This window comes from Leptinotarsa decemlineata, unplaced genomic scaffold (assembly GCF_025532065.1).
Source record: "Leptinotarsa decemlineata unplaced genomic scaffold, Ldec_3_MD MMD2_tig00026328_RagTag_RagTag, whole genome shotgun sequence".
NCBI lineage: Eukaryota > Metazoa > Arthropoda > Insecta > Coleoptera > Chrysomelidae > Leptinotarsa > Leptinotarsa decemlineata.
In genome coordinates, this window is record NW_027412688.1 from 12,943,358 (window position 1) to 12,958,979 (window position 15,622).

Sequence of the window (15,622 nt, forward strand, 5' to 3'; positions counted from 1 at the left end):
GAAAGGAAAGCAATGTTACCCTAGCCCTACCATTAGCGGCCACTCATTTGCTCCATCTTGTCTTACTGGGACAGTACTCTGTTTTCCCCACAATATTTTATAGAAGGTATTCTATAATGTTTGTTTTAACCTTACATTCACAGAAATTTTCTTCAACTTGATATATTCAGCGTTGTAAAATTTGTCTATGTTTTGGTACTTTATTCATTTTGAAAACAGAATTACATGCGTCAATGAATCTCTAGAAAAATGAGTTACTGTTTTAAAATTTATTGATAATATATATAACTCATGAACAATTTCAGTAAAATAATCAGCTAGGGTATTTCAGGGAAAGAAATTCCTTTTTTCTGTAGAAATATTCATTAAAACGTACAGCTGCATATCTGAAAATAAAAAATGGTTATAGTAAACTGAGTTATGTTCAATATCAGTTTATGATACTATAAATGTAATTTCTTTAGAAGTATCCGGATTTCTGCAAATATTTCGAACTGAAATACTCGGTATAGTTCCATTTTGTATTTATAGTTTGTGACACATCGAGCTTCCATTAAAGTTTGGGATAGGTGGTGAAGTCATCAAAAATGATCTGTACAAAAGATTCAGATATTGATGAATTGGGCTTTTTTGAAATATGCTTCAATATACAGGGCACCAGATAGAAGCGTGGTGTATCAATGTTAGATTTGTTTTAATAAGTGGCATATTTTGTTTTCCATATTTAGAGTCTGTCAGAAAAGTTTTTTTCAAAAAATATTGAATGGTGCGGGTGAATAACAAGCCTTAAAAATGAATCTATTCAACGGTCCATATTTTATTGTTTATTATAAACACTTTTCAAAGAATCAAAATTGCTCGACCTCAGACAACTTTACTTCCTAGGAACTGTTGTGGAAAAACACAAAAAACGAATAAAACTGAACTATGTAGATCACAAGCATAATACAAGATTTAAAACCAATGCACAACTGAACACGACATGCTCAACAAAAACAATCGTTCAAAGAACATATATTCATCTTGCATACCGGCTCTACAATTACTTACCTCTGAAAACCAGACTTGCACCGACAACTATATCATTTGAAAAAGATGTCAAATGTTTCATTTCAGCAACAGATAGAATTTCTATCGATTAATTGAACCTCGAATGCATGAAATGCGATTATGTTCATAATCCTTATATTTCTGTATATTTTTTATACTCCTTTAACCGTATACATTACTTGAGTGTTCCTTTAATGCTGGAAAAATGTGTATATGTCTACGAGTCAAATACAATATTCAATGTCTAACGTCACTACTCCACTCTTTTTTTTTTGATATTATACATATAATTATTCAAAAACCATACACGATGAAAGAACAGCCACGCCTAGGCATTTTTTGCATTTTATTTTTACATATTACCTTTTTATATTCTTACATGATTATATGTTTACATTTAAACATTTCTAACATTAAAGATTACCACATCTTTACATTTTCATAACCTGAATTGTGAAATCCATTTTACTCTCACTGTTCTGATTTATAATGCGATTAAAACAGTAATACCCACACACAGAGAGTTCTTTGTTCAGAATGTTCAAATTGTTATTGACTGATCCTTGTACTGAAAATTGAATAAATTCATATATTATTATTATAAAGATATTTTAAAATGTAGTTTCTTCATTTTCAAATGATTATTTGAACAAAAACATTCTTTATTCACTGGGTGCTTCAAAACTCTCATTTTGATTTATTGAATTCTTCCGTGAAAACCTCTTTCTAAAATCATGAAGTTTCATAACTCTATTTTCTCAAAGAAAACTTTATATGATTTCAATGATTTTTCGTCGTAATTTTGGGGTACACCTGAAAATCTATGAATTTTTCTGGAATTTATTTCACTACGAAATTTCGTTTTCGAAGTTTTTGCTAGAGAGTTCAATGTTGAAAGTATTTCTGTTATTACTTTGGAACCGCTAAGGTATCCACCCATATTTCAGAGAAAGCTTTAGAAGGAGAAATCACATCTTGAATAAAATATAGTGTTCCATTCGAAAAATCAAGAAAAAATTGTTTTTGAATTCCGATTTATACGTGTTTTAGGAAATGAAGGTTATTGTTTGCATTATCATTTTATAATTTAAAAAGAAAACTACATTTTTGATGTTACTTTTGGTATAACTTCTGAACGACTCAACAATTCTATATTTTTCAAAAGTACTTTCCGGGCAGAATCCAAACATGGAAAGCAAAATTTCTCATTGCATTTTGAAAACCTACCATTGATACGATACGCTTCTTCTAGGTCAACCTGTATGTTGAAGAATACTTCAAGAAAGTCCAATGCATTGATATCTAAAACTTGTATACTGAACATTTTTTGATAACTTCACACTTTCATTTCAAACGTCTGTCTATGACATGGCAAAATCATCTTATGTCCTAAATTATCAATTTCAGTTCTTCATATCAATGAGAATTGTCAATTCGTGGTCACAAATCAGTATTGATCAATTAGAGGAACTCATTTTGAAAATATTATTGAGAAAACAACTCCCGTACAATTTATAATAATAAAATCATAAATGACTGATGAAGTGGTGTATTGAAATCACACGTTGAAAGGTAAGACCTCGTTAGTCCTTAGCTCGCACAAGTTTCGACTTCTGAGGGTTGTCGTTCGTAGGGCTGCGATAGCTGGTTAACGGAAAAACATATTTTAAACATATTTAAACATATTTTAAACATTTCAATATCCGTTCCAATAGAGTACTCATTATGATCTATGTTATATGCAATAAGACAAAGGCTCTTGTCCAGAACTACGTCATAGAAATAATGCAGTTCCAATTCAACCTAAAGTTTAGCACGATCACGTACAGTAGAATCATTCAAGAATCACACACTCAGTACAGACAACACACAAAAGGTTCTAGCACTAGTCTAAAAAGCAGTTCTGATGGAAGTTGTCGCGAAAGTTATGCAAAACCTAAATTTGACATAAATATATGAAAATTTGTATGAATATTTTCCATTACTTTCCAAACTTTTTTTGATGAAAATATGCATATAACTGTTGGTCATTGCCTCAAGCTTTTTATATATCATTAGTAACTAGTACTGAAATGTGTCATTTACCACAAGTAGTACATTTTTACCAACTAGCTGAATGGGTTTCTTTAAAACTCACCCTATGTAATCAAATTCGATGTAGGAATGCTCTGCTTGAATAAGGGACCATACTCCCCAAAAAATGTGTGCTAATAGAGCAAATTGATTCACTTCAACATATAATTTCTCTATTTCCAAATTACTTGGTTCCATTTGATTGAACTCACGGAGGTATATCTTCAACCAATCCCTTTGAAATTCTTTGGTAGGATATTTCGCAAAGTCTGGACTTTCCAAACCTAAAACGGTATTATCAAGTCAGATACCTGAATGAAAATATAATAGTATAAAAATATAATGTCACATAGAAGAGTTTTCAGTAATATTCTTGATATATTTCTTTTATATTATATTTTTGTAGTCCCCCTCAATTTCATGAAACACAAAGTAACTAGTAATTATTCATTTCAGACAATTGTGCTGCCAAAGAATATAAAATTTCTCATAGGGAATAGTGATCTCGGTATACTTTACAGAGATTCCAGTGGGAAATATCAAGAAGTCGATATCTTCACCATTAGGTACATTGTGATTAGAGGTGATGATTTCAGGTAAAGAAAGGTTTTGATTTCAAAATAAACTCTGTACGAAAATGGGTAGAACATGTAAAGAAGTAACTTTCAGACACGAACTGGAAAAAAGCCATCTAGCCATAATTACTTTCATATGAACACGGAATTACACAAAAGAAAAATGCCTTCGAAACAGCTACTTTTATATGAACATTGAACATGTTTTCCTATTCAGTTTGTATTCCAAACATTCGCCATGGAATTAAATCTGATATCATTCACAGGATTGATAAACAATGTGGTGTATGAAAGAGGTAAGATTTCACTTATACTGGAACACTGTCATTTTCAATGGCGGCCATCCGATTTTTCGCAATAACACACTTGCCTTTTTGCCTCTTAGCACCAATCTGGATAAAATTGCAAGATGAAGCATTGAATTTGTTCATGGAACTAGGACTTTATGTCACGAATGAGTTGAATCTACTCATGTCATCAAGGACAGTACGTAATGGCATTCATTCGCTTATTTGATTCAATCCCAGCCAAAGGAATATTTTTTTGTAAAAATATACCCCTTTCGATTGTTGTGAAAATTTTATTGATAAACGTGAGGCATGGTTTTTTGGAGGATTAGTTTTGGAGATGTTTATGACTCTGCAAAGATACAGAATTTATTAATTATCCCATCTAACAAAAGTGACATGTCTTTAAATAACTGTGAAATACTCCTACATGATCTCAATATTTCACTATATATGTTACAAAATTCTGTTTACAGCATGGAGTATTGTATTTGTTTATGTTATCTTCGTTGAATAATAGTGACATTGGGTTGACATGAGAGTTCATATGTAAAAACGTTAAAATTCTTTTAAAAAAACCTATAGTAGTGTTAAAGGCATGACCATCACCTCATTATTACCAACGCCGATGGTTTTTATAACTGAAAAATGCTCGTAAACTTATGTGATTACTTTTTGAAGGCATACAGGGTTGAAATTCGAAAAAAATATATTGATAGAAATCAACGATAGTTTTTCAAAGGCTGCCTTTCGCAAATAATTTATCTGTAGAAATTGTTCGAGTCTCAAAGTGGCAAATTCATTCTCCAGCAGAAATATACTTGAAAATCATCAAAACATTATTTATTTAGGGTTGAAATATCTGAAAATCTGAATGAACGCTGGAGGATGGGTAGGGGTGAAATTAAGAGACAAACTGTTGGTAATCAAGATTTATTAGTTCAGCACGTTGAGTAATTTCAGTTTGTGTTCGAAAAACTTACCTGCAAATTCTATGAAATGGTTTCCTATATCGTAAGCCTGGTAGTTGAAACCAGCGTATTCATAATCTATAAAAGTTACAGTATCTTTGCTTTCAGTATAAATTACGTTTCCTAAAAGTAGATCGTTATGTGCAAATACAATAGGAGTATTGAGTTTTTCTAGAATGCTCCTCAATTCCATTGCTTCTTGAATTATTTTAGACTTATGCGTCACAGAAGTTTGATACCTGGAATCAATTGGAAATCATGAATTTCAAATATATTTCGTTGGAACCTTTACTTTTCGCAAGTTTTACATATACACAATCAATTGTTAATCATTACGTATTATTCGTGCCCATTTGCCTGAGAAATATACATACGAGTAGAAGAGGAATATTTTTTAATATTATAGCTCATCGTGTAAAGAATGGAAAATACACAAAAAGGTAAAATTGTAGAATTTTTTGAGGTTTTTGCTGAACTACTGATATTTTACATCACATTATAATTTTTTTCTATTAGAAAGCTCAATCGTATTCACTGGTATGTAGGTTAGTCTGACAGTCCGAGTCTCTGAATATAATGATTTGAATGACATTGAACTGTAAGAAAGCCTCTTAGATATTGTAGTTCATCCCTACTGTAGTCCAACAACTGTTTGGTATCAAGCTTCGAAGGGTAAATAAACGCTTCGAAATGAGCCAACCCTGGAAGATTCAGCCAGAAGTCCATAAATCTTCTTGCCATCCAGGTGTTCAATCTTTGTTTGACAAAGCCTAAAGTGATGCCAATGACAGATTCTGGTTCGATGAAGCTTGCAGCACCCTCCTCTGCAAGGGAGTCAGCAGCCTCATTGCCTTCCAAGCCAGTATGGCCAGGAATCTAGACCAGAGACAATCTGTTAAGTCTTCCTATCGAGGAGAATCGATTTTGGCAATTTGCCACCAATTTAGAGGTTGCTCTGTAGGAGCCAAGAGCTTCCACTGGTATGTAATTATAATATTCAACTGGGACGGTAGCCGGTTGGATTGGCGTGAGTGGTCTGCTCCATTGTGTTACGAAGCAGTTTACTTCTGGCAGTCGCCGAATACGACACTTTCCGAAAAACTTTTTTGAATAAGTTGGTGTAAGTTGGTAAATCCTTCCCGTTGAGAAATGATTTTTTTTCTGAAAGTAGTGGAAAAAACTGGAAAATTTTTCGATTTTTTTTTTACAATGTTCAAATTCACAACACTTTCGATTGGTGTTTCGAAAAAGAAATCTTCACCACACTTTCCGACAAAGAATATGAATAAATTTAAAGTCAAAACACTTTCCACGAGTATTGTATACTACATTCTAGGAACAGTTTACATAACAAGGGAAAACAATTCTGGGGCTGGAACCCGAAGCCTCTCCAAAAAACAGTTAGGTCAAAAACCAAGTTTCTCACTGGACCCCAGACCCCAATACATAAATCAATACATCTGAAAGGTCCGGATAGTGACAGAAAAAATCTGTTAAGTGACACCTCATCACTAGGCGGGCCTAGCAGAGGTGTAGCTGTAAAGAGAAAAAGATATATTCAAAAATCCAGAAGATATCTAAGATCTTCAGTAAACCCAAAACTCACAAGAACATACATGGGATTTCAAGGAGATCCAAAATTGTTGGAGAAAGTACTATCTGACTCTTGACCCCAATTTTGTTCCACAATACGAAACAGAGGAGGGTTCAGGCATACAGGATGATCCCAAAAACCAGACAATTCAAACAAACACAGCAAATAAACCAGGAGATAGCAAAAAGATGGAAGTAACCGACCTGAAGAATAGCGACAAAACTGTTATGCAAAATTTGAAGAAACAAATGGAAGAAGATATCTCGGTAAAATACACCGGAAGATCCATGCTTGTATACACGCGTAAGCGCAAGGACCATTACTCAATCGTTAACACGTACATCCTGCCAGGGGACAAAACACACGCGTTTGTCCTCCGGGGGTTAGACTATGCTCCACCGTTAGAGAAAATTGAGGATGACCTTAGCAACGAACGTTAAGTCAACGTATAGGCCGTATATAGATTGAGAACGGATAGACGTCCCCTTTATTAGGTCGTAACCCACAAGAACGTCACACTCAATTTTCAGAAACTCAACGTCTCACGTGTCCTTTATACCAGGGTCTCATGGGAGTTACAAATTAACAGCAGGAGGCTGGTGTAATGTCATAGATGCCAGCTTTGGTGTGCTGAAGGACACCAGACTGCCGGAAGCCTAGAACAGAGCCGTTCATTCGTGCAACGAATGATTTCTTCAACTTCATGCGGGTGCTACTAGCCCACTGGAGAAGTGGAACGCGTTTGCGACGTTCGCAGGTGTTATCAGCAATTGCAACTTCTAAATGTCTATAAAGGCATGCATGCTGAATGTAAACGAAGTTAGTAAAAAATACTCCAGTGTTGTTAACTCCATTCATCCTCATAATGTTTCTATCCGAAACTAAGCTGCAACAGAAACAAACTACTAGGTTTCACCACTGTCCGGATAGACCGCCCTAGTGGGGTACCTATCTTGATAATAAAAGGTATCGCACATAAGCAGATACCTCAGTACCGGAGCAGCATCGAACATATTGCTGATGGTACCTGCATACAACAAGCCGTATGGACGCTTCACTCACATGATTTGGACAATCTGTTAAACATCAACACTGCCCATATTGTCTGAAGCATGCGGAGGTGGTGTCATCCATAAGTCTGGAAAACGAAAAAGTCTGCACTGCAGCTGGAAGTTAGCCCAAAAACCGTATGGAGAGTTCTACAGAGAAACCTCCTACACCCATTTCACATACAGAGGATCCAAGCTCTACTAGCCAAGATTAATGTTTTGCAGTTATAATTTCTGAGAAACATTTGAAAAACAACCACTGATATTCTCGATCAGAAAACAGATTATTGTGGAGTTAAAATGAATTATGGGAATTTTTTTCACAATGAAACAGTAGATCTATAACTTATATATCAATGATTGATAAGCAAGACTTATGCCAAGTTGTATTTAAATCTCAAAATAGTGGAATTCCAAAGTGAAATTGATTACCTTTTCTGTTTCTTTTCATCACAAAAAACATCTGGGACCAGATCCAGAAACTGCTGTAATTTGTTCCATATCAAAGGTTCAGGTTGAACTTTCTCTTCTCTTAACACGTTGTGTAAGTTTGCCATCCTTTTGGCAACCAAGTAGTATATATTTGGTCGAATTATGGTATCACAGTTTAAAGTATTTCCAGGAATGAACCGGTAGGCTAAGCCATTATCAAAAGTTGCAAAAAGATCAGGGGCCAGTCCTGCCCTGTTCAATAAAATTATATTTCTGGAAGATTATATTAATAGTGTTATAATGAAATCATTATAAGGCATAAAACAATCATTGTGTCTAAATATGTTTGTAAGTCTTGTAACTCGGGAAAGTTAACTAGAATGAATGAAACTATATCATTGGAATCATAATGTCGCTTGATTCAGATTAAAGATAATGTGAGAGTATGATTTTAGAAGCTGTATTAGCCAAAAAGGAGAAATAAATTTGAAGATGGCAAGAAATGTATTTGATTATGCTCCTTAAATGAAATAAAAAACAAATTGGTATGAGACCTAGGAAGAAAACTAATTTAGATAAGATTTTCATATTTGCTAGTGTTATACCGAGTATTACTCAATCTAAAATGAAACAATATAATAACATCATTCTGAATAAACGTAGCCGAATTTACCTATGATTTTGAATTTGTTACATTTTGTTCAAATTTTTCATAGCAGAAAGTAAGATGTTGTGGAATTTATAGATAGGCATAAATTATATTCTCCCAGAGTTTGAATGCCACGAACATTATGGTGAAAAGAAATTTAGTTATTTGATATTTTTTTGAATTGGCATTATTGTATAAGTATAGGCCACAACCGCCCTTTTCTCTTTGTATATATAACCTGTAGTTTTATTGGGTTAAATATCAGCCTGATACAAGTATTTTACACTTTTTCATCTCCTAGCCTGATCATGTTCAATTGAACATTATTCATTATTGGCTTCAATATTCATTTTATCGGGAGGTGAGCCTTATTGTAATCTAAATAGGTGTCTATAAATATATCTAACTTTGGCTTGATAAAACATCACAAGCTTGTATTCGAATCGAAATTCGAAACATTCAACTCTTCCAACGTCCCTACACTTTGGGGAAATCAGACTGAATTTCATTTCTGTTGGAGTTGCGGTGAACTGGATACTTTTTGTCCGCTTGCGGTCTTGTTCACGAGGTGGAGCTGTTTTTTTGTAACTTGGGAGCTGTTTTTTAGTCCAAGTCTCCAGAAGACACTGCAGCCTCTTAGGCTTATTGCGTTTATTCTCACATCTTCTCATGACACCCATTCCATCAGTCTCGTTCCCTGTACTAGTTTGTTCAGGTTCCGTGTTGGATGTTCGTCATATTCTTCTGGGCGTAATTTTGTACGTCTATATATTGCCTGCCTCCTGTGATTCAGTGCCTCACATTTGCATAAGATGTGTAGAGCTGTTTCTATCCCTTCGTTGCATAGTCTGCAGCTGAGGTCTCCGTTGTACAGCCCCATTTTATTCAGGTGTCCTCTAAGCGGAAAATGACTGGTTAGTAACCCTGTAATTATTCTGAGCCGATCCCTACTATATTGAAGTATTTCTTCGGTTCTTTTCTCGGACGGTTCCCTAATGAACGTTCTACTGTCTTTGTTGCCAGGTACTTTTGTCCAGTACTCTGTGTGCTTCTTATTGGTCCATGTCCTAATCTGGTTTCGTACCAATGATTTTGGTACCCTCAGAGCTGGTTCAGGACCTGAAGTTGATGATCCGCGTCTAGCGCATTCATCAGCTTTATCCATTACCTGTGATTCCTGAATGCTCTGGTTAATTTGTTCCTGTTTGCAAGTTCATTCAGTTCTTCATGGCATTCCCAGACCAGTTTTGATGTCACCTTCGGGTTTGTCCGAACCCCTAGTGCCCTCTTGCTGTCTGTAAAAATATTGATCCGCTCATTTCTTTGAGGTCTCAATTTAATAAGCCTTGCACACTGCAAGATAGCATACACTTCCGCCTGAAAGACAGATGTGTATAGTCCTAGCGGATAGCTGTAGTTTAGATGTCTATCCGCTCAGTATATTCCAGCTCCCGTTCCATGTTTGGTCTTCGATCCATCTGTATACCAGGTGTTCTCTCCAAACATGTTTTCGGGATGACTAATGATCTTCCACTCTTCACGGCTTATAATTTTGGCCGTGAAGTTTGTGTTAAAGGTGTACTTCGGTGTCATGTGGTCCGTGAACATATTCAATATGTGCTCCTCCACTTGTTCCGAGATTTCTGTTCGGTCCGATCTTTTGTAGTTCGGTGAATTTTCCAGTCTGGATTGGCCCATCCTGGCCTCCCCCATTATCACAAAGTGTAAAGGAGGTAGATTCAGGAGTGCCTCCAATGCAGCTGTTGGGGTAGTTCTCATTGCTTTCCTCATTCCCAAACATGCAAGTCTTTGCACCTTGCCTAGTTTGTTGATGGCGGTCGCCTGCTTCATCTTTGGCCACCAGACCAGAGATGCGTATGATATCATGGTATATTGGCTATACACCATCCATCGTGTATAGCCAATATACCATGTCTGGTTTTAGCCCCCATGTTTTTCCATAGGTGCGTTTGGCGAGCATCAGTGCTACCTCCTCTTCATCCTGTCCAAGTGTTGGTTCCAGGTCAGTTTGGAATCTAGGATTACTCCCAGATATTTGAACTCCCCCGACACTTGAAGGTGGAGCTGTTACTACTACACTTTATTCAATAGATCTTTTCTCAGACGAAGGTTAGACGAAGGGTTAAAATGTTAGGACTTGTAACTCAGTAGTATGTTATTTGAACTCAATTGCGGTGAACAAAATCGAATGCCCATGAAAGACTTATCCAAAAAACTCAAATGTCTCCCTTATCAAAAATAGTTTGTTGATGAAAATTTCAGAGTATATTCCTCAAAACTATGTCTATTGATGTATTTCAACGACTTCATTTCAATAATACGGAAGGAACGTATGGTACGGAGATCTGTTCAAACACGTCAATAGACATACTCTCAAATTTTCATCATTAAACTACTTATTTTTGATAAGTGAGAAATTTGACTATTTCAGAATGATTAAGTTTCGAATATACGGAACATTTTTTTTACACGGATATACTCTGGATTTTCATCGACAAAATAATTTTGATAAGGGGAAAGACTTCATTTCAATGATACAATCTTGAATATACGGATTTATTTTTTACACCGAAGAAATGTATGGTAGACAGATCTGTTTAATAACGTCAATAGGATTCTTTCAAGAAATTTAATCTGAAATTTTCTACAACAAACTATTTTTGATGAAGGAGAAATTTTACTTTATTTCAATGATACACACTTGAATATACGGAACTATTTTATTGCACGGAAGGAACGTATGGTACACAAATCTGTTCAAACACGACAATAGAAATGCTTTCAAGAACTATACCCTGGAATTTGTATCAAAAAACTATGTTTGATAAGGGAGAATTTTGAGTTTTTTGGATGAGTTTTCCTTGGTATTCAGTGTTGTTCACCGCAAGAGAGTTCAAATGACATACTTCCTAAAATTTCCACCAAGAAACCAATTTTCCAATTCCCATAAGCCACCTGTTTTCGTACAAATACATTTTTCTTAAATAATATTATACTCTCATTTCACATGTTTTCTTGTATTAATGCTTGTATTTTGTATTGGGATAGTTGGCTGACAGAAATAGATTATCTAGAATGCTGACTTATTTATCCGTCATGTTTCAATGATATTTCGTGTTTTTGATTTGATTATGTGCAAACTTTCAACACTGTTCAAAAATTTTATTCCAACCCTTTCAGTGATATAATCAGCCTACGAAAATTTTCAATTCACAAAATGAAATTATAGAAATATAATTTTATGTTTTGCCATTTGTATTGTTTACATAATGTAAGTAGTATTACTGATATATATACATGGATTTTTTTTGTATCGTCTTGACTACCTACTATTACCAAATGACCATTAGGTAATCTCGATTGTAACGCAGCAGAATAAATCCACCATCAACTAGATATATTTTCGCAAGACAAATATCTAGTCAAAGGTGGATTCGAACTCACCACCACTTTTGGATCGTGGGTCGTGCACCTACCACTGCGCTATTTCACCGGTTAAAATATTATTTTATTTTTCCCCAATGTTTTTGCCAGTCCTGATGTTCGAGTAGAAAAATTCATTTGAAACAGATAAATATTACTCACATTCTTCGCATTGATATCTTACCTTGTTTCTGCCTTCCTGTCGATGAGCAAATCGGTTTTGTTTCCATATACTCTGACCAAAATAGTTTCGCTTTCATCCGCTTTCTCGGACTTGCATCCCACCAATTTATTGGTAATGCCATCTGTCAACAGCTATCATATTCATCTTTTATTCGAAAAAAATCAAGTTGGGATATTTTGCTAACATTTCAAAATATAGTTTGAGTATTTTAGAGAAATTTTATTCGAGGTAGAACTATAGCACCATATAGAAGTAAACACAAGTAAGTTCACTCTCCGCCATATTTGGGTCAAGATTCCCCACCTCGAATTTTATGCTAAGCCGACCTATAGCGCAACCGACTGAATCTGATGCGTTCACCAAGCGAGCCAAGTTGAGGCATGGAATATTATTACAGAGTGGAGGTTTTTATTTGTGAAAATTTCGTTACTAGTTTTAAAATGAACAAGTGTCAAGCTGTGGCTTGCTGTAAATTGCAGGGTAATGTCAGTATTACTTTTTTTTCGTTTTTCAATTGACGAAAAAAGGTATGTTTTTCCAGTATTTATTATGTAAGATTGAAGGAATGAATATATAACGAAAATCATACAATAAATTGTTAAATACCATAATAGTGGGATCATTATTATTCAACATTTTTTAATGAAATTAATGAAATTGAACTTTACGAATAGTATATGCCTCACAAGTAAATATGTAAAATGACAAAACAATCGAAGTTCCAGTGGAAATCCACAAAGGAAAATAATTGTTGAATCACATAAACTTTTTGATTTGGCTAGTATGTATCTGTAGGAAAAAAATTACTTCTACAGAAATCTCTGCCAAACCAAAGTATCAAATGTATATCCAAAATACCTTTTTTGGAGCCTACTTTCCATTTATATGTTCCAAATAATCTACTATAAATAGCAAACATGTCTATTCTTACATTCTGTCATCAATAAAAAGGAACATAAGAATTTCATTCGATTGACACACTTCATAATCAACAAACTAGGCAACCTAAAACTAAGAGATCTATATTTTATACTGATTTACAACACACAACCCAATAATATAAAAAAGTTATTTCGGAAAAACGATTCAAAACCAAACTAAATAAACGTTTGCTAAACTACATCTTTCTTGTCTATCTTCAAATTCTGATTCAATCTATTTAATACCATTTGTTTCGATGAAATGAGCATTAAGTCACACTTATTCTACAATATAGGAGCGGATAGATTAGTTGGTTTCGAGAAATAATTGAACAAGAAAACGGCATCCATAGCAGAATATGCCTTGGTAGTCGTGGCAAAAAGGCATACATTCGAACCGGAAACAGCCTGTTGTAAACTTTTTTACCAATTCATCCACATCAATACTGAATATAAAAAGTATTGTGATTAAAGCTCTTAGGCAATTATCAAAAATTGGATTGAGAGTTGGGGGCATCATTTCAGATTTAGGTTCTAATTTTTATAAACTTGCCAGAAAAGATTTCGAAGTGACTGTAGAGCGGTCAAATTTCTTTGTTGATGAGAAAAAAATATTTTACTTTTTTGATACTCCTCATCTGCTGAAATGTAGTCAAAACCATTTTTATGATGACTTTTTGAAATTTGATAAATATACGACGAACAAAAGTCATCTTGAACAACTTTACGACTTGGATAAGGAAAAACAATATAGACTAGCACCCAAACTTACTGTTTCTCATTTATTTCCAACTAACTTTCAAAGGATTCAGATTAAACTAGCCAGTTAAGTTTTCAGTCATTCGGTAGCTACAGCGATGAATAATCATGCCAGTTTCAATCAGATACCATCAGCAGCAATAGGGACGGCTACATTCATTGAAAAAATGGATAAAGTGTTTGATATTTTAAATTCAAATCGATTTGATGATGTCAAAGATTTCAATAAATCTTTTTTCAGAACATCGAAACAATTTGATTTTTCTGAAAGAAATGAAACTGTAATACCAAAAAAAGGAAAAAACACGACAGGACAAATGAGATTCATTGAGGGGTTACAGATAGCAATTTCGGCATTTCTGCAACTTTTGGAAAACCTACATATTGACGAGGAATATAAATCAGAACTGTGTGGAAAATTATTTTAATCAACTGGAAAATACCTCATCTTGTGTAAAGAATTCGTCCTTCGTCCTTCACAAGATGAGGGACTGCCAATGGGATCGCCACTTTCACCAGTCATAGCCAACATATATATGGAGTGGTTTGAAACTCTGGCCATTGAAGAAGCCCACAAGAAACCTCGAGTCTAGTTGAGATATGTTGACGACACTTTCATAATATGGAACCATGGGAATACTGAACTAGACGCCTTCCTGAAACACATCAACAGCGTGAGACCTTCCATCAATTTCGCAATGGAGAAGGAAATCCAAAACGAATTGCCATTCTTAGACGTTTTGGTGAAGAAGACCGACACTAAGTGGGAAACATCTGTATACCGAAAACCCACTCATACGGGACAGTACTGAACTACAAATCCAACCACCATCAATCGACTAAAAGAGGAATCATCAATACTCTATTAGACCGTGCTTTTGGGCTTTGTAATACGAAGGAAGGTCTCGAGAAGGAACTAGACATCATCAAAAATGATCTTCAACGGAATGGCTACTCCAAAGCGATGGTAAAAAATACTTTGGCTAGAAGACAGCAGGAGCCTCGCCCTGTGAGTGCGGAGTGGTGAAACTAAGAGGCCATTGAATGTTCGCATTGCCGAGAACAAGAAACACACACAACGAGGGGAAACCAGCAAATCAGGAATAGCAGACCATGTTTGGACCCATCATTACAACATCGAGTGGTCCCAAGCTGAGATCTTGCACAGAGAGGAGCATTGGTTTAGGAGAAAATTCAAGGAAGCCGCATACATGTTGTCCAACAACGATTCAGCCAAGCCAGCGTAGCAATACGCAACATATGGAAACCCATCATCAAGCGAAAAATGGCCAACTCCCGCCAAAACGGTCATCTCCCACGGAACCAGTGAAGCGGAAAATGGAAAGCGGGGATGAGTGAAAGTACTCGAACGACCTATAAATAGTCATCTCTCGGAGGAATCAGTCCAGTCATCACCCTAAGACGATTGTAGATACTAACAATCGAAACGTCGTGAACTAACGTGACTTGGAATCTCTCCACTTTTCATTTTCTTTTTCCATTTCTTTATTTTTGTTTATTCAATTTTTCTGTTTTTACTTTTATTTTATTTCACTATTATTTCATTTCAGGTTTATTTTGGTTAATATAATTGTTATTTTCAGCTATTCATTTTCAATTCTTCTTGTTTCAGGG

At 35.1% G+C, this 15,622-nt stretch overlaps 1 protein-coding gene across 3 annotated transcripts in view; it reads right to left on the reverse strand.

The window, feature by feature from the left end:
- Positions 1–254: 254 nt before the first annotated feature.
- eas (ethanolamine kinase 1) overlaps positions 255–15,622 on the reverse strand; it is a 60,682-nt gene continuing 45,314 nt past the window's right edge. For 2 of the 3 annotated variants that reach the window (XM_074182343.1, XM_074182344.1), the window contains 5 exons: positions 12,309–12,439; positions 8,032–8,304; positions 4,969–5,195; positions 3,188–3,407; positions 255–386 (listed from right to left, as the gene is read on the reverse strand). In XM_074182343.1, coding sequence (XP_074038444.1) covers positions 314–386; positions 3,188–3,407; positions 4,969–5,195; positions 8,032–8,304; positions 12,309–12,439 — 924 coding nt within the window. In that variant the 3' untranslated portion in view covers positions 255–313. The remainder of the gene's footprint in view (positions 387–3,187; positions 3,408–4,968; positions 5,196–8,031; positions 8,305–12,308; positions 12,440–15,622) is intronic. The other variant, XM_074182345.1, reaches the window with a different exon arrangement.